This window comes from Populus alba, chromosome 7 (assembly GCF_005239225.2).
Source record: "Populus alba chromosome 7, ASM523922v2, whole genome shotgun sequence".
NCBI lineage: Eukaryota > Viridiplantae > Streptophyta > Magnoliopsida > Malpighiales > Salicaceae > Populus > Populus alba.
Genome location: NC_133290.1, coordinates 3,828,192 through 3,855,413, shown reverse-complemented (window position 1 = coordinate 3,855,413; position 27,222 = coordinate 3,828,192). Strand labels below are relative to the sequence as shown.

The 27,222-nt window shown below is 32.6% G+C and overlaps 2 protein-coding genes across 2 annotated transcripts; both read left to right on the top strand.

The window, feature by feature from the left end:
* The first annotated feature begins 6,896 nt into the window (after positions 1 to 6,896).
* On the top strand, positions 6,897 to 9,877 carry LOC118063300 (AAA-ATPase At5g17760). Its single transcript, XM_035077313.2, has 2 exons — positions 6,897 to 8,034; positions 9,191 to 9,877. Exons 1-2 carry the CDS (start codon positions 6,976 to 6,978, stop codon positions 9,677 to 9,679), a joined length of 1,548 nt encoding a protein of 515 aa, XP_034933204.1. The 5' UTR covers positions 6,897 to 6,975; the 3' UTR covers positions 9,680 to 9,877.
* A 9,978-nt stretch (positions 9,878 to 19,855) lies between these two features.
* On the top strand, positions 19,856 to 21,835 carry LOC118063342 (AAA-ATPase At2g18193-like). The gene is made up of 2 exons (XM_035077364.2): positions 19,856 to 21,095; positions 21,209 to 21,835. The coding sequence occupies exons 1-2, from the start codon at positions 20,115 to 20,117 to the stop codon at positions 21,755 to 21,757; spliced, it is 1,530 nt and encodes a 509-aa protein (XP_034933255.1). The 5' UTR covers positions 19,856 to 20,114; the 3' UTR covers positions 21,758 to 21,835.
* The last annotated feature ends 5,387 nt before the right edge of the window (positions 21,836 to 27,222 follow it).

Sequence of the window (27,222 nt, the reverse complement as noted above, 5' to 3'; positions counted from 1 at the left end):
AGATCTATATAGGGGGTTTGAAGACATCTTCCTATGAATAAACTAGAATTTTAAAAGTCTTACTTTTTAATTTTATATAATTGTTATCAACCAAAAAAAAGAAAAATTCAACGCATAAATATAATGAAAAATTGGATGAAAAAACACACCCATATTTAATCTTCAAAGATTGATAATGTAAAACAAAAAAACACAAATAAAGCTTTAGTTGAATTTATTATTAATTATTTGATAATTGGAATTGATCAAATTCAACCAAAAGATATTTATATTTTATTAATTATAGAGGTTTTTTTGTTTTGCTATATAAATAAAAGTTGCTACTCGAATAATAATTCGATTCATTAAGGAAATAATTAGATAATAAAAGAACAAATAATGTCTAAACTATAATTGAAAAGAAATAATAAGGGAAAAGGAGGTCTTTCTTCATATAGGCTAAGATGTAATAATGAACCATATTCTAAAAAAATAATTATGAAAATTGGAATTGCTTCTGTTTTTTCAACGGAGGGTTAAAAGCACTTTGAGCTTCTCAATAATTTACATTTGATTTTGCACAAAATCGTTACTTGAAAATGAATTTCGGTTTGAATTTTGATGGTTATTTGCTGGAGGTGAAGAGTGATTCCATCGAAAGGGAAAATTAGTGCTTAAATATCTCAACAAAACCCATAAGAAATTGGTTTTCGACATGAGAAATTTAGGCCATTGTCTTGTCCGGTCCCGCAACCTTATAGCCCAATAGTGAAAGGGTCTTTCTGGCTTGGGCTCTCATTCTTCCATCTCACTATTTTATTTCTTTATTTATTTTGTGATCGCCGTCAGGTACTTCTCCTCGTAGTTTTAAAATCCTGCTCGATCTCACAAATCAATTTAAAATTCTGATATTTTGAGATTGCAACTGAACTGAATTGAAAAAAAATAAGTGAAAAAAAAAAAATTAGCATGACCCCGCGTCTTGATTAAAAATTTAATTATAATTTGATGATTTTTTTTTTTACTAAAATGATATCATTTTGATTAAAAAAAAAAAATTGATCTAGATGACCCAGTGACCCGGTCAAAACTCGAAACCTGGATCTTGGATCGGGTCGGCCACTAGGCCGAGTCTAAAAAACTATGCTTTTACTATATATATATATATATATATATATATATATATATATATATATATAAAATTGAAAATATTTAAAATCAAGACATAAATTTACAATAAACAATAGGCTTGACCAAGACCTTTGTTGGAGGGACATTCGTTTTCTCAAGCCGAATGGTAGCAAATTATGGTCGACTGAATGTCTTTCTTTGAGACCGTTTATCTCTGCGTTTGTACCTATGTTTGGTGTAAATTTGAAATTTTTTTTTTGTTAAAATTGAGTTCGGTTTGTACTTTTTGGATCGTTTTGATATGCTGATGTCAAAAATAATTTTTAAAAAATGAAAAAACATCATTGGCATGTATTTCGGCACGAAAAGCTATTTGAAAAGCAACCGCTACTACACTGCCAAACACGCTCTTTATGGTCTTCCTGATAAATACATTATATGAGGCAAGGATAAGACAGAAGTTTAATCGGCAATCAAATTTGTTTAAACTGCCGTATCTGAAAAGATTGATTATGAGTGATTAAGGGTGATTTTAAAAAGAGTTTTTTAGTTTGAAAATATATTAATATAATTTTTTAAAATTTTTGATATTAATAAATCAAAATCATTAAAAATCACTAAAAGTACATTAATTCGATTTTTTTTATTAATTCGATTTTTTTTCAAGTAAAACACACTAAAAAATAAAAGTTATCATACTCTCTGGTATAGGTCTGCAATACCTTGAAATGTTCATCTTCTTCAAGAAATATATCACTTTTTGATCATATACATAACAAAAATTATTTTAGACACACTCATCCATTTTACTATGTAGACACTAATGGATTTTAAATTATACAGTACTCTTATTTATGTGGTAAAGTATGCATATTTTTTTTTTCTATTTTTTGTTGTAAGAAAGATTCCAACATGAAATATTAGGAGCACTGCTAATGAGTTCATGAAAATTTTAGACTAGATTGAGCTTTCCATAAGCTACAATCTTAGACTTGTGAAGTGATTGAGCTTGATTTGGTTGACGAACCGGTAAAATGATGGACTTGGCTAGTACCTTGAGTGACTAGATTTGTCACTAATCTAGTAGGTTGAGAGGGTGATTTTCATGAGCTTTCTTGCAAAACAAATCCCCTGTTAGAACCGGAGACCATTCAATGTTTAAGTAACTAAAGATAGAAGGAGAGAAGTACGTTGGGAATGAAAGTAAGTAATGGAGGTAATGAGTAGTGTAGTAGGTATGTAGAAGCAGGAGCATAAAGTAGTAATGTGGTAATGTAGTCTTACATGGTATGCTTTGCTTTGTGTTTAGAGATATGTTGTGAGGACTTGTTTTGTGTTATGTTGTTGCTCATGAATCTCTTCACTTACTTGGTGACCTAAGGTATTTCCAGATTTTGATCACATCATCTTACCTCGTGTAGAGTGGTGTTGTAGGACTTTATGGTGAGTGGAGTCACAAGTGTCTCGTTACAAATATAGTTGCAGGTGGGATGTTAGTTGTTGCACCATTGATAAAGAGGTTGATGCATAGTATTGGTTGTAGTACTTGTTATGCTATTGGTTGGTGGGTAGATCAATGATTGATAATGTCTTTTGAGGTAACATGGAGGCAATAAATATCCATTGATGAGAAATGATATGTCTTTACTCTGTGTAGGAAAAAATTATGTGTGTATTAAGTAATACATGGTTTTAACATTTCAAGACCAAATAGACTTTTTTTTTTATTATTATTTTTTCTAGATAATAATACTTAATAATAGCTATATAAATAAAAGTTAATCTAATAGTAATTTGATTGATTAAAAAAACTAAATTAAGAAAATAAATAAACTGCATAATCAAAGCATAAATAATGTGTAAAATATAATAGAAAAGAAGAAATAAAAATAGTTAACAAAAATAAGGATAAATCTTGAAACTAGAAATATAGATTGGGGTACATAAATTCATTCTCTATAAATAGGAAATAAATTGTATTTTTTTTCTGAGAAATCTCAAAGCCAAATTCAGGTTTCAAAACTCAATATTATATCTCTACATTTAATTATCAATAATGAGGATTAGGAAATAATTCAATTCATCACCTTCAAAGCTAATATGAAATTCCTATGCATTTTTCTCCCTTCTACTTCTAAAATAACTCTGAAAACTTACTACTAAAATCACAAATCTAAACTTTCTTTAGTCATATATCAATTTTTTAAGCCAACTCAATAATATGCATTATGTGTTATAGATTGGAAGTGGTAAATTGTAGAAATGTTAATCAATATAGTTGATAAAATTACTTAATCTCGTATAAAATTACCCGAAATTAAATCAAACTCGTAATTTGGGATGACAAGAATGACAAAAATTAAGATGTAATATTGAGCAATATTCTAAAAACAAAATGCATGAAAATTAGAATTGCTATTTTTTTTCAACAAGAGGTTAAAAGTAGTTGGAGTTACACAATTATCTTTTATGTTATATATTCCAACTCATAAAAGCTATCTTCTGTTCAAAATTGTTACTTTGAAAGTGCATTTTTATTTGAATATTGATGGTTATTTTTGGGAGGTGAAGAATGATTCAAGAGAAAATTAGTGCATAATTATCCTGTCAAAGAACCATTTTAACTCAATAGCTTAAACTTTTAGTTGAGGTCCCAGGATATAATTTAAATTATTCTCTAACATATCCCCTCAAGTGTAAGTTCTTTGAGCTTGAAATTTACACATATTTATTTTACCTTGTGCTTAATTTTTATCAAATAAATAAGGATAGTAAAATTTCAAACTCGTGACCACTTGGTCATTAAGGCTTTGATATCATGCTAAAGAACTATTTCAACCCAATATCTTAAGCTTTTAGGTGAAGTACCAGGATATGATTTATATTATTTTCTAAAATATCCCAACAAAAACCATAATAAATTGGTTTTTGACATGAACATATGGGCCATTGTACTATTAGGTATTTTATTTGTTGGTACTTTTTTGCAAAGTGTTTTCACCTTCATTGATGTCTTTGCAATTCAGAAAAGCTCTTGTAAATGCATAAAAAAAAAGCTCATATTATATGCTTATGGTGGTAAAAATTGGAGTGGCCAAAGGTTTCTATCGACAAATCAACTCACATGCTACTAATTGAAATGTATCCACGTACATTGGTTAGGACTCGCAATCCCCATCTCTTTTTCAAAACACTCGCTATAAAAAAAATCAAAGTGAATCCATTTTTTTAATATAGGAATCTCTTTTTTGATATTACCAGCCTGTTACCATATGATATCACCTTTTTTATCTGTCATGTTCATACATTAATTATTGCATTATCTAATTCGTCCAGATCGCCTACCTACTAAGAAGGATCATGATGAAAATTTAGAAAAACAAGTTTCGCATAATGTTTTGCAGACTCAATCATGGAATAAATTGATATGGCAAAACTTAGAGAAGAATATGTTATATACACAGTATAACAATAACAACCATAATTTTATATTTAATTATTAAATCGGATTCAAATTTTACTAGATAATTTTATAGGTACACTTCTATAAAAGAGTTGGTTAGTGTTAGAGAATAATATAAATCATATCTTAGAACCTCACATAATAGTTTAAGTATTTGTATTGAATTGATACTTTAACATGATATCAAAACCTTGATGACCAAGAGATCACGAGTTCAAATCGCACCACCTCTATTTATATGATAAAAATTAAGCATAATGTAGTGTGAATCTGTGTAAGTTTCAAACTCAAAAGACTTTCACCTGAGAGGATGTGTTCGGGAATAATATAAATCATATCTTGGGATCTCACCTAACAACTTAAGCTTTTAGGTTGAATTGATTCTTTGACAGTTGGCTATATAATCAGCCAAGATCTAGAAGGCCTTCAAATTAAACTCTTAAGATATTGTTTTAATTATTTTTCTAGTTAATTTCAGATTTTAATTACTTTTTCTATTTACATGTAGATTCTTTTGATTCGATCAGTTTTAACCTCTATATAAATAATTATTGTGTTTATTTTTTTCATCAAATTATTGAATTATAATTTTTTTAATAAAAAAATATAAATTTTAAGAGACATAGTTTTTTATCAACGCTATACAAACCAACATTTTCTTCTTCCGAATCCAAATTGGTATCATGATGCATCATATCGTAATAGTGTGAAACCGAGTTGCTCTTAATTATGAAGGAATAACAAGTTCAAAGCTTCACCATCATTGCCTCCAACATCAAACTGCTTGGCTCCAAGAAACAACAGCTTGGCTCCGAGAAACAACAGCTTGGAAAGTTGTAAATAGTGGAGGAAGACTTCGGGACACCTTTCGTTGTCCAAATTTATAATAATCAAGCATGGAACAGGACCTGACCAGTAACTTCTGCTGAGGGTGACGAGGATCATCCCTTTCCAACACCGAAAGGCACCAAACCATGGTCCAAATGAACGGCTTTCAAGAAAGTTTCTATCTTGTCTCAATGATAATTAAAGACTTCGGCAAATAAAATAAAGGAGTCTTCATTTAGTCATGCACTCCAAGTATTGTTTAAACTGTTGGATCGATTATCCATAGAGATTATAAATATTATAAGTTATGTCATGTTCACTCTGTCTTCTAAGAATGCATCACTCTTGAACATTTATATTATAAAAATAATAATTTGGACCATCTCCCTCCAATTTTGCACGTAATTTAGAAAAGCATTCCTTTTTAATATTATTTTTTGTAAAGATATTATATTTTGTAAATACAATATTTATTTAATATCATACTTTTTCTATATATAACATTTTAAAACTATAATAACAATAACACAAATTATGTTATTTCAGTTTAACTTTCTCTAACCATGTTATTCAACCAAAATTTTAAATTTTATGAACTAATAGCTAAAAATAGCCCTCAACAAATATTTGCAGGTCGAATATTCCTTCAGAGGTTGTGTAAGTAGAGTAAATCAGTATACTAGCTGAGCTTAAAGAAGCATGGAATCATGAGCTTTGCTGCTGTCCTGGTGACGTGAAAGTCCAAACGCACAAATCTGAAACGCAACCTTCTTTAATGGAAAAAGTTGCAGCAATCATGCAAGGTTCAGAAGAACTTTATACAGAAATAAATATTGGAGGCTTATTTCTACCGTTCTTTTCAATATGGAAAGAAAAAATATTAGACATCAATTTCATATTGCATGCGCAAGTGTGTGAGGCTATTATATATATATATATATATATATATATATATATATATATATATATATATATAAAATAGCATTTTATTGGCCTAATTTTAGCTTGAAAATGATCTTAAATAGTTATATAAAACTAAATCATTGAAGGAACATGAACTATATAATGGTATGAAAATGATCTTAAATGATTCGATAAAAAGTCTGAATAATAATTGGATAAAAATAACTCTGAAATTCTTTCTTATTTTTTCTTGTTATTTTAGGGTTCCTTTTTCTTTTCAACATAGAATGATTTAATACCTCTATATATAATAGCATTTTATTGGCCTAATTTTAGCTTGAAAATGATCTTAAATGATTATATCAAACTAAATCATTAAAGGAACATGAACTATATAATGCTATGACAAATTTAAACATAGCCCTACCATCAAATCAAAAGATATTTATTTTCATTTTCGTAAGCTTGTTTGGTGCAGCCATTATTTTTTTAATTAAAAAAAATTAATCTTATTTATTTAACTAGTACATGAACATATATGCTCAATGTTACACATGGTCCAAAGTCATCAACTTTGTATTTGACAAGTCAGCTACTCTTGAATCTCCTTGATGACTAATTTTATTTGGATATTAGAGTATAAATAAGGGTTTCTTTTCCAAGAATGAAGTATGTATCTCTCATTTAACTTCGTGTGTGCACTCCCCTTTCTCTGTTCCAAGTCTGCAACCATGTTTTCTAGCAAAGAACTTACTTCTCCATCATCATTGTTGGCTGCCTACGCCTCCATGGCTGGTTCAATAATGATGGCTCAATCCATGGCCAATCAATTTGGCCATTTAATACCCCAACAAATCAGAGATTACCTTTTATCAACTCTTCGTTACTTCTTTAAGCCTCAATCTCCTATTCTTACCTTAGTCATTGAGGAGTCCACAGGAATTTCTCGAAACCAAGTCTATGATGCTTCAGAGACTTACTTAAGTACTAAGGTTAGTCACACAACAAAAAGGCTCAAAATTAGCAAAACCCCAAAAGAGAAGAATTTAACAATCAAACTTGAAAAGGGTGAGAAAGTCGTTGATCAATATGAAGGGATTGAGCTTCTGTGGAGATTGGTATTTGTAAAACCTGAAAAGAAAGACTCCAGCAATCTCTTTGATGTCGTAGCCGAGAAACGATGGTTCGAGTTAAGTTTCCACAAGAATCATAAGGAGAAAATATTAGGATCTTACATGCCCTACATTATTGAAAAGGCAAGAGAAGCAAAAGAGAAGGTCAGGGTTTTGAAGATGCACACACTTCAAGGTTCACGTGCCTATGGAGATATCAAGTGGGATTCTGTAAATCTTGAACATCCAGCAACATTTGAGACTTTGGCTATGGAGCCAGACCTGAAAAATATTGTCATAGAGGATTTGGATAGATTTGTTAGGAGGAAAGAGTATTATAAGAGAGTAGGAAGGGCTTGGAAACGTGGGTACTTGTTGTATGGGCCACCAGGGACTGGAAAATCAAGCTTGGTTGCTGCCATGGCTAATTACTTGAGGTTTGATGTGTATGATTTGCAGCTTGCAAATATAATGCGGGATTCTGATCTGAGAAAATTGTTGCTGGCAACTGGAAATAGATCAATACTTGTCATTGAAGATATTGATTGTAGCGTGGATTTGCCTGATCGAAGACAGGCTCCTGGAGATGGAGATGGTCGAAAACAACATGATGTGCAGGTATTTTTTCCTGCTGTAAATTTTGTTTTTTATTTGGTTTTCCCCAAAGGTGAGATAGATATCTTTCTTTCTTTCTTGCCTTATCTTTTATTGAGTAAGATACTTGATATGCTGCTCTTTTTTTATCCGATCAAGCCAACAAGTCCACCACTGCCTGAATATTACAGGCACTATTGGTACTACCACCTCAACTACCCAAACATCAGTTGATCATCCTTCCACCATCAACTCACACACTAAAAACTAGGAAGATGTTAGAATTAGCAAATTTTTACTTCCCAATATTCGATTTTTATTAAAAAAAGAAAGTCCAAAGGTTTCCCTCATATGCTTCTGCTGGCAAAAATTGGAGTGTCCAGATGTTGGTAGGGATAAATTCTAATATGTGCCAGGTGAAATGTATCCACATGATCGCCATGGGTCCCTCATCTCCTTTTCCAAAACCACACCGCCATAAAAAATCTTGGTAGAGCCACTTTGTGATATGGAAAACTCTCTTTTGATTATCAGTGGACGTGGAGAGTCCTCGTGTCTTTTGATTAATGGAAGGTGTAGAAAGGTCTTCGTGTTTTTCGAGAACTCACCATATGATATAACCTTTTCTGATCAAGTCTCTGCATTATTGCATTATTCATGTGATGCGTCCAAACATGTACCCTTTAAAAGCATTTTGGTTGGTCACCATGACAAAACTTGCAGAAAAAAGATGGATCTCCATGTTGTCATTGTAAGGCTATAGGCTGCAATCGTGTCTGTAATTGGCTTTAGGTTCTCTCCTGCCGTGTCACAAGGATACTTGCACCAGGTTTTGGGCCTTGTAATAAACAATTATTATGTCTGGCAGCATTGGTCTGGTAGTAAAAAAAAGTTTTCGAAAACGAGAAACCTTTGTATAACCATAGAGTTACTCCCTTCGAGATTCTTTGCTAAAAAGTGAGAGGACTCCAGTCATATTTCAAGGCCATCACCATAATCACTAAAACCCAAAAAATATCCTATCATGATCTGAACTGCTTCTTAGAAGCCAGATCTTTTGATCCCTATACTACATTGAGATGTGCAGTTCATCAAATTAACTCTGGTAATCGTCAATATTACGTCGTGTAGTTAACTAGTTGATAACATTAGTTGTTCTAATTATTTTTGTTTGATACAGTTGACACTGTCTGGCTTGCTGAACTTCATTGATGGATTATGGTCAAGTTGTGGGGACGAAAGAATCATCATATTTACTACCAACCATAAAGACAGGCTAGACCCTGCTCTGTTGCGTCCGGGACGCATGGACATGCACATTCACATGTCCTACTGCACGCCTCATGGGTTTAGAGTGCTGGCCTCCAATTACTTGGGCGTTAATGGCTATCATAGACTGTTTGGAGAAATTGAAGACCTGATAGAAAATACAGAGGTCACTCCTGCGCAAGTGGCAGAGGAGCTAATGACAAGTGAGGACTCCGATGCTGCACTTGAAGGGCTTGTGAAACTACTGAAGAGAAAGAAATTGGAAGGCGATGAACTTTTTGATGAAGGTTTACACAAGGGTGAAATACAAAAGGCAAAAAAGCAGAAAGTTGAGAACAAGCGTAGAGGATCTGTTAGAATTAAAAGCAGAAGGAAACCCATCAAGAGAAGAAGCTATTGATCAGCCAATTAAGGCTGGCTATTGCCTCTAATGCAATGGACAACAATTTCGTTGTTATGTATCCTTAAAAACAAAAGGTGATACTGTTTGAAAGCTTGATTGTAGACCCTTAAAGGGCTGTTTTGAACTTAATTTGCTATTGCCAGGCCTGCAGCAGAAATTTATCTGAAAATATTATCCTTCAGCGTTTTATGTCAACTATCTGTGCTTCTAGTCTATATAGCAATCCAAAAACTTTCACACAGAAACAAAAATCTCCTTCAACATAGAAGGAAACCAGAAAGATGAGAAAATCTTAATTCATCAGTATTGTAATCGGTTAGAAGATAACCATAGTTATTAAACTCATGGACTTCTTGACTCCTCAAGTGTGTGTGTGTGTGTGTGTGTGTGTGTGTGTATCGTTGTAGTGCTATCACCATGGCAGCTTTTGCTCTAGAATATGCTAAGATGCTGCCTTCGACAACCTCTTTACTGTCATGGTATGTATCCTTCTCCACATTCTTAGTGCTACTAAGAAATACCAAAATTGTGCTGGAGTGGATTCAGTGTTGAAAATAAACTAGGTTTCTGATTTATTTTTTTTAAAAAACAGAGAAATTAGTTGGTCAGTTAAGTTTTAATTTGTTTAGGATTTTAAATCTATAAATAGACTTATAATTAGAAGCATATATAATACAAGAGGGAAGGGAATAGAAGAGAAAAACACTTAATAACCAATATCTTCCTCTCAAATTTCATCATTACTTTCTATAACATGCTACTGCATTAATTTTCCTCCAGCATTCAACCATAATATATATTTTTTCTCGTAAGAAACATGATCCATCCTATGCAACTTTGATCATTGATGACTACTCAATGGGATAGCTTTGGTGACAATGAACTTGTCAAAGCTGCAGAATATTACCTTTCCTCCAGAATTGGGCCGGAAGACAGAGTAGTTAGAGTGGCCAAGTTTGATTAAGATGAAGGTTTCGTAGCCGACAGCCAGATCTTTGACGTGTTTGAAGACAGAGGTAACATGGAAATATGTCCGTTCTAAAATACGGACGGTGAAACCATCGGCTATTGCAACAGTTATTATGAATTGAAGTTTGAGGATACATGGAAATAATTTTGTACAAGTATTTGTTAGAATTGGTTTTATAAAACATGAAATAGGTTTTTTAAGGTGAAATTAAATGTGAGGTGAAGATAAAATCATGTTAGGCTTTACATTCTAACATGATTATTATATATATATCAAGAAAATTCATATTTATTTCTACCAAAACATCTATTTATAAGACTTAAAGAGCTAAAACATTAATTTCTCATGAATCTTTATAATTCATTAATGTTTATTAAATTTGATGAATATTTATAATTCATGGATGTTCATAGTTCATAAATTACTTATAATTTATGAACATTCATTAATACATTTATTTTTATCACATAATTATTGTATTGATTAATATATTAATATATTTTAAAGATTATTGATCAATCAGTGCCTTGATAGAAAATATTTTTCATTAATTAAATTCAAGTTCAAACTTATGAGCCCATGAAGCTTATCTTTTTATTCAATTTTAGTTGGTTTTTAAAAACACATTTATATTTTATAGTAAAGTACTTGTATTGGATGATTAGAAAGTCCATCATAATTTTATCTCCAAATACGAGAGGATCTCACATTTAACTTAGTTCAAGAAAAAAGCAAAGGTTTTTATGCTTAGAGTTGGCAGGGATTGGGAGCCTAACCTCCATGAACTCAGAAATCAAGCTTAATTACAAGTTATATAACTAAAAAAATCATTAAAATCCAAAAAATGGTTGGGAAAATAATAAAAAAATGCAAAAACATCATCTTTTAAATTTAATTTAAAAGCCTTCTCAACTTTGACTAGTTAAACTAGCCCACCTTTACAGAACTGTGGGTCTGTAAAATGTATAAACTGAATTTAAACCTGGTCCAGAACTTATATTTAAAGTTAGGATTGCTTTTTTCCAGCTAGTTGTTTATCACATCATGTTAATCTCGGGACATTCCACATCCCATGAACAATTTCTTGCGTTTGATATAAAATTATTTGTGACTTGAAAGCCTAAATTCTGACAGCGATCTAAGAGGTGCATTATTGTATACAGATGATAGGACCATGATTGTCAGTGAAGACATTGAATATTGCAATTCAGAGGATCATAGCGATCAAATTCAAAACCCAAAAACTCCTTTCAGATTTCTGTAGTTGACCACGTTAAATTATATTTAAGATTTTAATATTTTATTTAGAAAAGTTTCAGTAAAAAAAAAATTAAGATTTTAATATTCTATTTAAAAAGTTTTGAAATAATATAGGTGTATAAAGGCTATAAACAAAATGTGAGGAATTAAGTATAATATAGTTATTTTATATTGAAAAGTTAAAAACAACTTGTGTTAATATAGACTATAAAAAAATATAAAGTGTAATATAGTTATCCTACATTAAAAACTTAAAAAACAATTAATATAAATATAAGCTATATATAGTTATCTTATAACAAAAAATTAAGAAACAATTAATATGAAAGTATATTATATATGCTTATCCCACATAAAAAAAAACTATTAAGAAACAATCTTAATGAATGTGGGCTATAAAAATAAACATTTCAGGCATGGAGTGTAGTATAGTTATCTCACATCAAAATGTTAAATGACAATCTATGTGTGTGTGTGTGTATATATATATATCAGGTCTTACAAAAACAAAATCAACTTAAGCTCAGATTTATTTTTTCAAAAACTTTAAAGGTAAACAAAAAATCCTAATATAAATTTTCCTCGTCAAATGGAACCATTTGACATAAATATTATCTATTTTGGTGGTTTGAATCGATCTCAACTACATTTTTTTCTCTTTATCGCTGGAATCTGGTGACTTCTCTCTCTCTTCTCTTAACTAGGAATTAAAGAAATAACAAAAATAAACTTTTGTATCAAAATTAAATTAGAAAAATAATAAGGTACTGAAATTATATAATTTATGTAATTTTTAAAGTTTAAGGACGAAAGTGTATCTTTTGCAAGACTTATAGCATGACATCAATGTTTGGCGTCCTTTTCATTTCAATCTCTTTTCTTTCAATTCTATTTTTTTTATAAGAAATCAAAATTAATTAGTCTTTAATTAGAACTAAATATCATGAAAACATGTTTAAGAATTAAATTTAAAAAACACAAAATTTTGCACAACTCATCCAAATAATATATAAAAGGATGAACAATGGAGTTTTGTATGGTAAAAAAACCAACACCTTTTATAGTAATAATTAATAATTCTATTTTATCAAATTCATTTCTGTTGCCTGTTTTCATTATGTTCTATTCATGTTCTAATAATTGGAGGGCATGGTTTCGGATCTTGAACAATTTTAACTATTAATTAGTGCACGCTGGCTTGACTTTTTATTCAGCTTTTTTTTCAGTTCACACTCTCCTCTCTACTTGCATTAACGGATTCTGGTCGAGATATGGACAGGAAAGAATAATAGTTTTCACGACCAATCGAAAAGAAGTACTTGATCCTGGAACAAATCCAAATCCCAGTTTCATAAGTATTTATGAGAATTTAACTTTTTTAAAAAATAGTTATATTTTTTAGTTGTATAAATGATACTTTATTATAAATACCATGTTATCCTTCGCTTAATCAATCAAGATATAAAAATTATTAATTATAAGAGGTAAAGTTTAATTAATCAAATCTTAAATTTACTTTTCAAAGATCAGTAGAGTCTCACAAACCTCAGAGTCATTAAAGGCTTACATGGTTGTTAACTTTAGGGCTCGTAAGATTAGTTGAGGTATACGCAAGCTCATCCAGACATCCATATTAATTTAAAATAAAAAATATAAAAATTATTAAAAACATAAGTCATCCTTGTCCTGCTACAACCAGCATCTTGAACCTATCTTTGACTGTAATGTTTACTAAGTGCCTGTAATCAACACTTAGTTGCCACAAGCCATCATGTTTTTTTTACCAAGAACACAGGAGCGGAAGAGGGACTCGTGCTCGGCTGCACCACACCCTTTCACCATTTTCTCAATTTCATTTTTTTTAGTAATCTGGATACTAATAAGCCCTTTGGTCCTATGCAACTCCGCCATTTCTACCTACCACCAAAACTGCATCCATGGCTCATTGATTACTAAATAATTGGACCCAATATATTTAGCCATCGAGTTCCAAAGACAATATCACATCCTTCCACAGGTAAAAGAAAAGAGTCCACGTGGAACTAAACCTTTTGCACTGAAAAATAAAGATCTTCACACAATCCTTTGCTCTTCATTTTATTACATCTAAAATTCACCCTTTTTGTGGGATAAAATCCCATTTTTGTAACTCGACCTCTTGATGGTGGAGGTACGGGCTCAGGCGAAAGATGTTGAGGGTAAGGGTGGTTGTCTCGTGATTGATGGGGCTTTCCGAGGTTCCACCCACCCTCTCCTACGTTAGGTATATATATGAGACTCAAAGAGTCGTGCAAAAACAAATGTATTAGACAAGGAATTTGGATTATATGTTTGGACGTCAGCTAGTATTGTGTCCTTCAACCCACTCACGAAGCACACGACTTGTTCTTTAGATAAATGGCCAGCTCGATGTAACCAACGATCAAACGTAATAATGGATACTCTATGTTTGTTTAAGATTAGTGAGATCCCCAAAAAACATTTGGTATCTCGAAGGGCCGTAACTAGTACTTCAAAACCTCTTAATTGACACCTTCCCGACGATGTTTGAGATGTTGATATCATAATTGGACATCACCATCTAAGTGGTAACTGTCCGTGGGAAGTTTCTCTCGCTTTCATGCGGTGGAGCTCGAAAAATTACTCTACCTAACAAATCCACCTGGTTTGATCTTCCATGCCATCATAGCGTGGAAAGTCCGTTGTCTCGATGATGAAATTGAAGGGCTAGTGGAGACTGGAGAGCACTAACGTAAGCAGAGGAACTAATGGCAAGTGAAAATACTGATGTTGACCTTGTTAACTTCGTCAAGCGGAAGCATAGTGAAGCTAATGAAGTTTAGAGTGAAGAGAATGGTAAAGTTGAAGATGGAGAAGCAAAGAAAACTGAAAGCTGATGATGATGAAAAGAAAATAGTTAATAAGTTTATTAATAGGAATAGAATTCTAAGGGCTACAAGAGGTGCAAAAAGAAGTAATCGTGGGCGAAGAATCCATGATTCCCACAAAAAATGTTCGTTTTATCAATCTTTTCTGTTTGTTGAAAATTTTTCTTCTTGTCAAAAAGTTCTGAAATTGATTAATTAGCCCCTTTGAAAATATTTATCCTCTTAATTTCCCCTTTAAAAGTACTATTACTATCCACAGCAGTTGAAATGAAATCCTTGATTTGGGTCTTCAATCTCCATAATTCCTCTATTATCCATAAAATGGCGAAGTGGAATCATTAACAATGCTTAATATGATTTCTAATGAGGAAGACGAAGCCCTCCCCATCTTTTATATGCGCAGTTCTTTATGAAATGTCTAGTTTACTTGCTATTAAATATTGGGTTTCCCAAAAGATATACAAGCAGCAAAAACAACAAATTTAAAATGGTTTTTAGGGTCTTAAGATCCTATTATATAAATATAGGGGTTTTTTTTTTAAGTTTATATAAAAATTATCTAAAGATAAAATGTGTTTTTCGATTTTAAATAATTGTTTCAAAGTTGAGTTGTCACAAACCACAAGTAGTTGATTAGTGCAAAATATACATATATTTTTACTCCGTTTACAATATGCTTTTTAATGTATTTTGAGCTTATTTGAGTTTATTGGTAGTTATTTTTATGAATTTAGCATGCCTAAGAGACTTTGTGAATTAATTGCTAAAGATAAGAAATTCTGTATTTTATATTTTGAACCTAACTTCTTATAACATGTTTTTCTTCAAGTTAGAGTTCCCGAATGAGAACAAGAACTTAATCTAAGTCGAAGTATACTTGTCAAGGTTTCAAGAAAGGTATTATGGACAAAAATCTAATCTCATTTGGATTTCTAATTAAATCTGCAAACTCAAGTTATAATCCTACTAGCAGCAGGATTTTTTATTTTTACACTAGATATTCAAACGAGAATAGCAATTCAAAAGCCCAATTTTATTTACACATCCAGGAATACAACTTTCATTAAGGACTCAAAGTCAGATACAATCCTTTTGAAGGCCAAACTGCAAATGCAATATGAAGGATGATATGAATCTTCTGATCTGATTAGGAAACTAACGGTACCAAGTATTCTATTACAATTGAAAGTCTTACATAAAAATGATTGGCCTTATGACCCAAAAAGATGTAGGTCGAACCTCTAACATGCCATGGATGAATTAATACAGCTGGGATGGTTGGAAAACAAAGTCTAAGTTGTATCAGAGTTGAAATTACTATATATTCGTAATAACAGCAGAGTCAGTTTTTAACATAAATTTTAAAAGAATTATTCAACTTTAAGGACCAAATAAAGAAGAAGAAACTAATTATGTCCCATGAAGACTTCTAATTTTTCTAATAATCCTGAAGAAATTCTGCAACCAAGGAAGAGGATAAATAGAATAAAATATAGCTGAAACAAGGTTGAAAAATATTCTTTCTTTCTTCATTTTTGTTAATTTTTTAGCAACTATGAACTAAATTCTTGAATTCGATTGAAGAGGGATATACACCATCTATATTAGTAAGTTATGAGAAGTAACATTATCATTTTAATTTTTTTAGATTCAAGTATTTATTTTTTATTGTTTATAATTATGTTATTAATTGTTATTTAAGCTTATTGAATTATTTTAAGATGACATGTATGGTTTTTAGTTTTGTTCAATTTGTAATTATTATTAGAAAATAAAATATAAATCAAAAGAATTAATTTAATTTCAGCAACTTTTTTTTTGATTTATTAAGAAATAATAAACTGAATAAAGCTAAATTGTAAGTTTAAGGGAGAGCATCAGTTACAACCATCATTAAAGTGAAATAACTAATTGGCCTTGCCAAGTTCATCTTTATCCTCGCCTCTTTTTTTAAAAAAATAATTATTCATTTACCAATGCACTGATATCAATGTAAATTTCACAGGTGCACGTTTGACTCACCGCCCTTGCCTTTCGTTACACTTATAGTTTTTGATCTAACCCTGTTTTCTTCTTTTCTCCCTCCCTCCCTCCCTGTGTATTTCTTTTGTTGTTTTGGGTTTGTTATCTTTCCTTTTCAGGTCATCTTGTTTCTCATCAGTTCACAATGGCTGGGCCTGCACATAACTACTACTTTCCTGGGGCTAGGACGATCTCGCTAGACAGTTGGCTGAGACCCTGGAGCCCTTGCGCTCCAGTTACTTTCCCATTGATGGGTGGACACAGCAGTCATTGTTGGATTCTTTCCTCTCCGTCAAGAGCTTCATCAGTTGTGTGAAGATCGTCTGCGCCATTACTGAACAAGCTGCTAGGGATGATATCTTCGCCCTTAGGGTTAGACGCTACTTCTGGAATCAGAATTATAGGTGCAGTTCTTCAAGTTCTGTGGCTGGCTGAGGACCCCGGAGGGGGCAGAGCAGCTCGGAACCATTCAGAAGCAGGCAACTCTGAGGAAGAGGGCTAGGCCCGGGCAGGAAGTTGGGACTGTCGCTCTGGTCCACATTCTCAGTCAACAACTTTCTGATTTTTTGGAGGAGAAGAAAGGAAGGAGGTTTGAGTTAGAGGATGAGATAACAGAGTTGAGGCTTCAGATCGCCACGAAGCAGGCGGAGTTGGCGCGTGACATCACTAGGCTTGAGACTGAGTTCAGGCCTGCATCAGAGTATAAGCAGATGGATGAACAGGACCTTACCAGATTGTGTTTCGAGAAGTATGAGGAAGAGTGCCGGCGGGATGAGAAGGAGGCCGCCCCCCTGTCCTAGTCATTACTGGAGATGGTGCGCACCAGGTACGCCAACGAAGTGAGGGAATCCCACATGTATGATTTTCTCTGAGTAGATGGCCGTAAGGAGCTCCTCCTTGATTATGCTCATCAGAAGATAGCCTTCGCGGTTCAGGCGGGTGAGCCGAGGGTGGCGAATTCCTTTCGTCGCTACTTGGCAGCGGCAGGTGGAGAAGTGGTTGATGAAGTTCGAGAGGAGGTTAAGGTCCGACCTCCTATCCCTCGTGCTGGTAGAGGTCCAGGCAGAGCAGGTCGGGGGGCCGGCCAACGCGCATTACTCGCTCCGGCAGAAGGTCGAAATGATGGCCAGGAACGTGGGATTGCTATTCGGGAACCTAAGGCTGGAGTTCTGAGGCCAGTCAGGGGCCTCCTCAGATTGGGGGAAAGCTTTGGGAGGAGGTGAAGAAGTGTGTGGTTGAGTTGGATTGGAAGAAACTTGACAGGGAGAGGCTTTTATTGTTATTATTATTCCAGATGCCGCAAACATTAGCACGCAGCCCCTTTTCTCATGATGTTTTTTTTCTTACCATCCTTTTCTTTTGACATTAAAGAAGCCTGTAGGTATATTTATTAAACTTGATTTGGGACTCCATTTTGTACAATACCTGGATTACGGGTCAAATGCTACGAATCAATTAAAAAACAATTAAAAAGAAGAAGAAAATTAAATTTTAACAAAATCAATCACATCATGGATTGATCAAATCAACTCTAAATTAATATTTTAGGCATTACCGACCCACAGGATCGTGCTTGTAAGCTGTAAAAGAAAGAAAGAAAGAAAGAAGAAGAAGAAGCTAAAAGTGTAATGAGCATATCACAAAGCAACCAAAATGTGATTATTAAGCATGTCAACTTCATTAGTGGAGTTTCAAAACTCTCTCCACGTATGAAATATAGATTTTATTTAATTCGATTTTTCGACACCACCCACCGTTTTTGTCTGCTATGGTGCTGGAATTCATCACTTGTCTCTGTGAGCTTGTGAGGTTGTCTCCCTCGTTTTTACCTCCACTTTTTAATCAATAAAAAAACAGGGACGTGCGAGAGACAGAGGGGGAAAAACTCCATGATCAGACCCTCAAATATCATTAAGGTTTCAACTCAATACTCCATACATAAAAAAAGTTTCAAAATCACTTGATTCATCACATCCAATGCAATTTAACTCTTTAATCGATACTACTATTGGATATCATAGATTGTTTGACTAAGGCTACACTAATGACATCCTTTCAAGCTAAAATCACTTGAGTTGTTTCTCTTTGTTTTTGAATACCCATAAAGTGAAGCAGTAAGAGAATGACACATGAATTGAATATTGGTTAGTTTGACAAATTATTTTGAGAAAATGTAAAATATGCACGAAATTCTGACAATTAAAAATAAAAGCATGCGTATATTTATTGAAAATAACTTTTATTGATAGATGAAGGATGATAAAATTACCATAAATGTAAAAGACCTATACCAATAGAGGAATTTAATAAGAAAACAAGAGAAGAAATGATGCAATGCCAATAAGTTTTAGATTAAATACACTTAACCAATTAATAATATTTATTGATTGAGAGAAGTGCTATTATTTTCCACTTGTTTTAAAATTAAATCCCACAGAGTGCATCGATTTGAAGTCTACGTTCAACCGAGTTTCAATAAAAATAAAAAAAGAATTAATCTAATATGATTTTTTTAAAAAAAATAGATTAACCCATTACCCAATTAACTTGGAAAAAACTCGCTCAAACCCATTAATTTTTTTTCTTTTTATTTTTTTTAAAATAATATTATTTTAATTTATAAAATAAAGAATATTGAATTGATAAACCCACATAACTCATGATACAAGGCAATATCATTTTCCATGGATAAAAAGTTGAAGAACGGATGTATCATAAGAACTTAACAGTTGCCCTAGACTTTTTGTAGATGAATGACCTAATTGTAACCTCAATGATAATTAAAGAGTGTTTGTGTAGTTTGCCCAAGCATCTGGCGTCCATATCCATCTAAACTTCCAAAGAGTACTAAAATTTTGTTTAGAAAGGTTTATTTTTAAAAAATATTTTTTATGATAGAATATATTAAAATTATATTTTAAAAAAATATATTTTTTAAATTAGTATTTAAAATATATAAAAAAATTAATTTTTTAAAAAACATGGATTAGCATATGCATCTCCCAACACTCTCTAATCCCTTTTAACACCTCTCGTTTCACTGAATATATGCTGTCCTTATTATGCAGGAATCTGCCTTTAATGGGTAAGCTAGCTAATCACATGCTCCTGTTAACAACCGACTCACATTTCCTTGCTGAAGAAGGATATGAACTATGAAGAATTGACCATCACGATAGCCTAGCCTATAAATTCGAACTCCAAGGATCATATTTCTCACCAACCACAAACCATTAGCCCTCTCCGAATCTCAAAAGGGTCCCCTAGTTTCACGATCTTTGCAACCATCACCATGTTTTCTCCAACGAACATGCCTCAATCAGTATCCACATTATTCTCTGCTTATGCAGCTTTTGCAGGATCAGTGATGCTTATCCGTTCCATGGTAAACGAACTAATCCCTTATGAGCTTCGCTCTTATTTATCCACTGCCATTCACTACCTCTTCACTCCTCTCTCCCCTAACATCACCCTTGTCATTGATGAACATTGTGGCATGTCTCGCAACCAAGTTTATGATGCAGCAGAAATCTATCTCAAAACCAAAATTAGCCCATCAACAGAGAGACTCAAAATCGGCAAGACACCAAGACAAAGGACCTTCTCTGTCGCAATCGAAAAAGGTGAGGTAGTTACAGATGTGTACGAGAATATCAAGTTGAAGTGGGCTTTTGTGTGTACAGAGCCACAAAACAACGGTCACTCCGGAGAAAAAAAGTGTTTTGAATTGTCCTTTAACAAGAAGTACAAAGAGAAAGTTATGGATCGTTACTTGCCCCATGTTTTGAAGAGGGGTAAAGAGATAAAAGATGAAGAGAAGGTTGTTAAGCTTTATAATCGTGAGTGTCCTTTCAATGATGAGGATGGGGGTGATCATGGTGGCATGTGGGGGTCCATAAATCTTGAACATCCCTCTACTTTTGATACTTTAGCTTTGGATCCAGAGTTGAAGAAGATGATAGTTGATGATTTGAATAGATTTTTGGGAAGAAAAGAATTTTATAAGAAAGTGGGCAAGGCTTGGAAACGTGGGTACCTGCTGTATGGACCACCTGGGACTGGAAAATCAAGCTTGATTGCTGCCATGGCTAACTATCTCAAGTTTGATATCTATGATTTGGAGCTAACTAGTATATATTCTAATTCCGATCTGAGGAGGGTTCTTCTGTCCACCACGAATCGGTCAATCTTGGTGATTGAGGACATCGATTGTAGTATGGAAATGCGGGATCGGCAACAAGGAGGGGATCAGTATGATGGTTCTAACTCCAGGGTTAGTAATCATTTCCCTTCAAGCTTAAAATTTCCTAATCTGCAATTTACATTGTTTGTGCACAAAATGGCCCAATTTGTTAATTTGATTCTGTTCTTGTGTCATTTTTGCAGTTGACACTATCTGGATTGCTGAATTTCATTGATGGATTGTGGTCAAGTTGCGGTGATGAGCGAATCATTGTGTTCACTACCAATCATAAGGACAGGCTAGACGCTGCTCTGCTGCGTCCTGGTAGAATGGATGTGCATATTAACATGTCTTACTGCACACCTCAAGCATTCAGTATTCTGGCTTCTAATTACCTTGGCATTCGCGACAAGAACCATTATCTCTATGACGAAATTGAAGGGCTAATGGAGAGTACTAACGTAACCCCAGCAGAGGTAGCGGAGGAACTCATGGCAAGTGAAAATGCTGATGTTGCCCTTGAAGGACTTGTTAACTTCCTTAAGCGGAAGCATAGTGAAGCTAATGAAGTTAAGAGTGAAGAGAATGGCAAAGTTGGAGATGAAGAAGCAAAGAAACTGAAAACTGATGTTGATGAAAAGAAAATAGTTAATAAGTTAATTAATAGGAATAGAATTCTTCGAGCTGCAAGAGGTGTCAGAAGAAGAAATTGTGGGCGAAGAATGATTCCCCAAAATGTTTTCGGTATCTGAACCTTTTCTGGATGTTGAAAATTTTGCTTCTTGTAAAAATGTTCTGAGATATATTAATTAGCCCCTTTGAAATCTTCATCCTCTTAATTGCCCCTTTAAAAGTACTATTACTATCCATGGCAGTTGAAATTGGAATCCTTTATTTGGGTCTTCAATCTCCATAATTCCTCTATTGTCCATTAAATGGCGAAGTGGAATCGTTAACAAAGCCCAATATGATTTATAATGAGGAGGCTTTCCTCTACTTTATATGTGCAATTCTTTATGAGATGTCTAGTTTGCTAGCTACTAGATGCAATGCTCTCTCCTGTCATTGAGTGTGGAAAACTGAGAAATTTCTCTAGCAGCAATAATGCGAAGGAAATTTGGTTGTCAGAGGAAAACAACAAGAAATAGCATTGAACCTGGCTTGGATGGAAACGGAAACGGAAACCTTTTGTGTTCTTGCATAACCGCGTGGAAATATAACCCACAAATGGTCTAGAATTTTGCGAAAACTTGGTCATGGAAACTGTTAATGTAACAAAAAAGTTCAAAGCAATTGCATAGAGTAGATGCTTGTTAAGTTTAGCTAAAAGGCCTTTCACTTTGCGTTGACATCATATATCACTTTAGGACACCATTTTCTTTTGTGCTTATCATATAATAGATGATGCTTTAGTGCATTAGTTTTTTGCATCTTTGCCTTCTCCACTTATTTAACTCTGGATTTCCAGATTCCTACAAAAAGAGTTGTTTCTGCTTTCCATTGTAAGTCCAATCTTTTGGGAGTTTTTATTCTTGTCTCTTTCAACCTGTTAAAATAATAGGCTCCTTGCCTTCAATTTGATTCCAATTTTGTGCTGCAGGACAAGTGATTTGTTTCAGAAACATCATCTGGTCTGTATAGGGGAGAATGTTAACAGTGAGCAAAGTCAACTACAAGTGTCAGGCTTCTGACTCAAAAGACTTGTTATTTATTATTATTTTTTCTTTTATTGAGGAATGAACTTGTTCTCCGTTTGGTTTGTGTCTGCTTTCTTGCTTCCATTAATGGTTATAGTGTAGCTCTCTTTCTTGTTTCTAGTTTGAATATGATAGTTAATAAGATCGGAAAAGTGAGTTTGCAGCCACTATTGTTGGCATTGTTTCTTTCTGTTTGTATGCGTGGGTTCTGGGTTGCAATTATAACGTGGATGCTGATTAATGCCAGTGTTGCCAAATTGCATTTTAGCTCATAAAATTAAAAAAATGAGCTGTTGAGGAGTTAACTTTCTCTATATAACAGCTAAACGAGTACTCTTCTCTGCTAAGAAATCATGATGGGTTTATGAAGAAGTTATGAAATTGAAGGCAGTACTTGATTGTTTATGCAACAGACACCAGTTCCTATGTTCTTAGCGAATGCATCAATTACTTGATAGTTCAAGTAGAAGTCCTGTTTTGTCCCTAAAATTGCGTTTTAGCTCATCCCGATGGCAAACTTGATAAAAGCTACATGAGCTCTGTCTCCAGTTTTATCCAGGCAAGTTAAATACTACCTGGATCAATCCCATTTCACTTCATATGCTAGATATCTCTCGATATCTTCTGGAAATCTTGCTATGACGCATGAAACCCTTATTAGAGAGAACAACAGTGTGTGGAAAATTGAGCGATTGATGATGGAATCTCTCTCAGATTTAGAAATGGAGTGGAAAATGGTGCGATAATCGATGCCATCTACGAAAATTGTAGACGCAAGTTGGGGTCCGAACTTGGTGTCTTTCCCGGTGGAAGATGGTTGGTTTAGAGGGGTGTTTGGACAAAGGGAGAATACAGGAGATAATGTAAAACCAAAGTAGCTGTAAAAGTCTCCAATTTTGCTTTTGTTTCTTGCCTGTGACAGGTTTGCTGTCAGCTATCAACGAGAGTACTGCTGTGATTTTTTGCACTTCACTTGCAGATTTTCAGTTCTTAATTCCTGCTATTTGTTTAGATTCTTGGACCATCTTATCTCTACATTTTTTGTAATGGACTCTTGTTTTGGTTCCTGTCTCTCATCTGTTTCGTTGATCCTCAAGCTACTGAGATTTTATCCTTGTGGTGGGATTTCACTGTTGCCATTCATGGTAAATAGGATTTCAATCTTGCCCGCAGCTCTCTGCTAGCTGTTGCTAATGTCTTCACAAGTCTCGGGAATTGGTGGATTATGCTTTTGGCTGCCTGTACAATCATGTTTTTCTCCCATTTCCCCTCCGCTGCTTCGTGTGTATTTGGTAACATACTACAGTTGTTTTTTAATTGAAAATACAACAAAACAATATTATTTTTTTTTTTTTTCATATTTAACATCAGCACTGCTCAAAACTATTGAAAAATATTTTAAAAAAACATTAATTTGATTTTTTTTTTTAGCGCGGAAAGCAATTTTAAGAGCAAGTTTAATCACAAAAATAAACACTCTGTTAGGTTGCTGATTGAGGCCGAGCACTTGGCTGCCATTGTATCTTCTCCTTCCTTTCAGGCATCTCCAGAGGGATTAGCCAAAACAAAACTCTAGCTGTTAATTTAGCCAAAAAAAAATTAAAAAATCATTTCTAAAAACTCATTTTCAATAAAATAAATGGGGCTTTTATGATCTCTACTGGGCCTAACTTCTTCAAAGACTGACTCCTTATTAATGTCTCGTAGTCAATGTACTCCAACACTCGGCAGCATGTAACTATATCAATATAATATGTCATTGACAACATCCTCGTTAGCTATATTTGGGAGTCTCAATGATAAATTTTTTAATTCTAGCTGAATGATTAGTCTATTTTTAAATTGATTTGAAATTAAATTTATTTCAGATTAAATCATATAATAAATAAATCCATTCTCGCATATTAACTATGAAATTTGTTGATCTATTTATAACTCAAATTAAATTAAATAAAAATTAATTTGATAAGATCAAATCAACTGGATATATCAACTTACAATATAATAAACCGAGTTAAGACCCCATCAAATCTACTTCACATAGCAAATGACATGTTAGTAACTTATGAGAGATGCAAAAAGATAGCAATTAAAACGACGTCTCACGCACTCAAAACTAACTAGAGGTGGTGCAAATGACATGTCCCTTGCTTTCGTGGGTGGGTTAATTAAAATAGCCCCAGCATTGCACCAGCCCCTTTCATCGCCCTTAGTTTTCTTCCTCTTTCATTGTTTCAAATCGAACTTTGCTAAGGTTCCAATTCCAATGTGTAATACTGTAAAAAATTCTAAAGATTATTTATATAACTATAACATGAATTTTTCATAGACATGTATGATTTTTTTATATGGCATTTTCATCTAGATCAATTTAGTATATATCATATGATAAACACTTACATATTAATTTCAAGTATCATTTATACCTTAATTTATGAAAGCAATTGCTTTATTTCTTAAGGAAATAATATAATATGCATCAGTCTCAACAGTTTTAATAGAGTATTGACGAGGAAACATTTAGAAATAATGTCTTGTTGCAATAAGAATTTTATAATTATAATGACCTTATAATTTCATCGACAAAGTATTTTTATTTTAAAAGTTTTATTTTTACTCAAGATTCATTAATCAAATATTAGATTTATTAATTAAATATTTAATAAATATTATAAATAAAATAAATACAACATATAACCATCCAATTAGCTAAACGATATATACATTAACACTAGATGCAATGTTCTTTTGGTCATTGAGTGTAGAAAAATGAGAAAGTTCTCTAGTAGCAATCATGCAAAGGAAAGCATCACGAAAAAGCATTGAACCTGACTTGGATGGAAACCGCGTGGACATAAAACCCAAAAATGGTCTAGAATTTGTGAAAAGTTGGTCATGGAAATTGTTAATGGAGTAAGAAGAAAGTTCAAAGCAATTGCATAGAGTAGAATTTTTTTCACATTCACATTCACATTGACTTTGAGATCATATGTTACTTTATTATCTTTATCTTTTACTTTATTAAAAAAATTAAATTTCTAACACTAATTAAATATAAAAATATATAATTTTAATATTTTACATTATTAAAAAATAGATTGAGAAATATATAAGAGATTGAGAAGCATCCAAGGTTACCCAAAATAACATTACAAAACAACGACACTCACTGCAACTTAAATGGAATCTCCTTGATGCTATTAACTACAAATAACAAATACACACATTATTATTATCATTATCCCTGAAAAGATACCTCACACTCATCGGTAGAAATAAACCAGATTTGATGTGATTTATTAAACTATTGTCAGATGTTCTGAATCTATTAAAAAAATAAAAATAAAAAGAGAGAAAATCAATATTGTTTTGAAGTTTTGATTTTAAAACCAAAAATTAATGAGATTTAATTAAATAGATCAAAACACAAGTTAATCGAATCGAATGAAATCAACTCTAATTAACTATTTTTTTAGATATGGCCGACCCGTCGGGCCGTATGTTGCTTGAAGTCGTAAAAGAAAAAAGATTAAAGGTAAAAAGGCGAGGAGTATAACATAAAGCAACCAAAGTGTCATTATTGAGCATGCTAAATTCATTAGAGGAGTTTAATTAATTCGACTTTTCGGGCACCAATCCAATTTCAGGCTTTTGTACACTATATAATCAAATTTTTCCATAAAATGGCCACGTATCAGTAACCTCCCAAAAGTTTAATTAACACAATCTAATAGCATAAAAAAGGTAAAAGAAAAAAAAATTAATTCTTTAATTGATACTATTATTGAAAATCATAGATTAATATTTGACTAAGGCTATACTAATGACATCCTTTCAAGCTAAAATCACTTGAGTTGTTTCTTTTTGTTTTTCAATACTCATAAAGTGAAGCTGTAATAGAATGACACATAAATTGAATGGTTAGGTTCACAATTTATTTAGAGAGAATGTAAAATATACATGAAATTTTTAAAAAAAATAACTATAAGTATGTTCGGTTATAAAATCTATAATTATATATATTAAATGCTTGTTAGAATCTTTTAGACTTTATGACTTTTGAATTTAGTCTTTTGATTTTTCAATATACTTGGATTTTCTAGTGTTCTTTAATGTTCTCATTTTCTTCTTTCATAAATAAACTAGTTGTCTTGTATTCTAAAGATAAAAATATATATAAGAAATAATATGATTTTTTTAAAAAAAGTTTTATTCTGATTATACATATTCTTACTTGTTCTTTATTTTTTTTTTAACATGTACATATTTATTAAAAATAACTTTTATTGATAGATGAAGGGTAATAAAATTAAGGCCCGAGAAAAAAAACAAACTAATAGAAACAAAATATTTTATCCCTTTAAGTTTTGGATCAGACTTCACCAATCAATAATATCAATTAAAATTCTAACAACTTTATTGATTGAGAGGGTGCTTTTATTTTAAAATCTGATTCGATCAGTTAGATTGACTCAGAATTTAAACCAAGTTAGGTTTCAATAAAAATAAAAGAATTAACC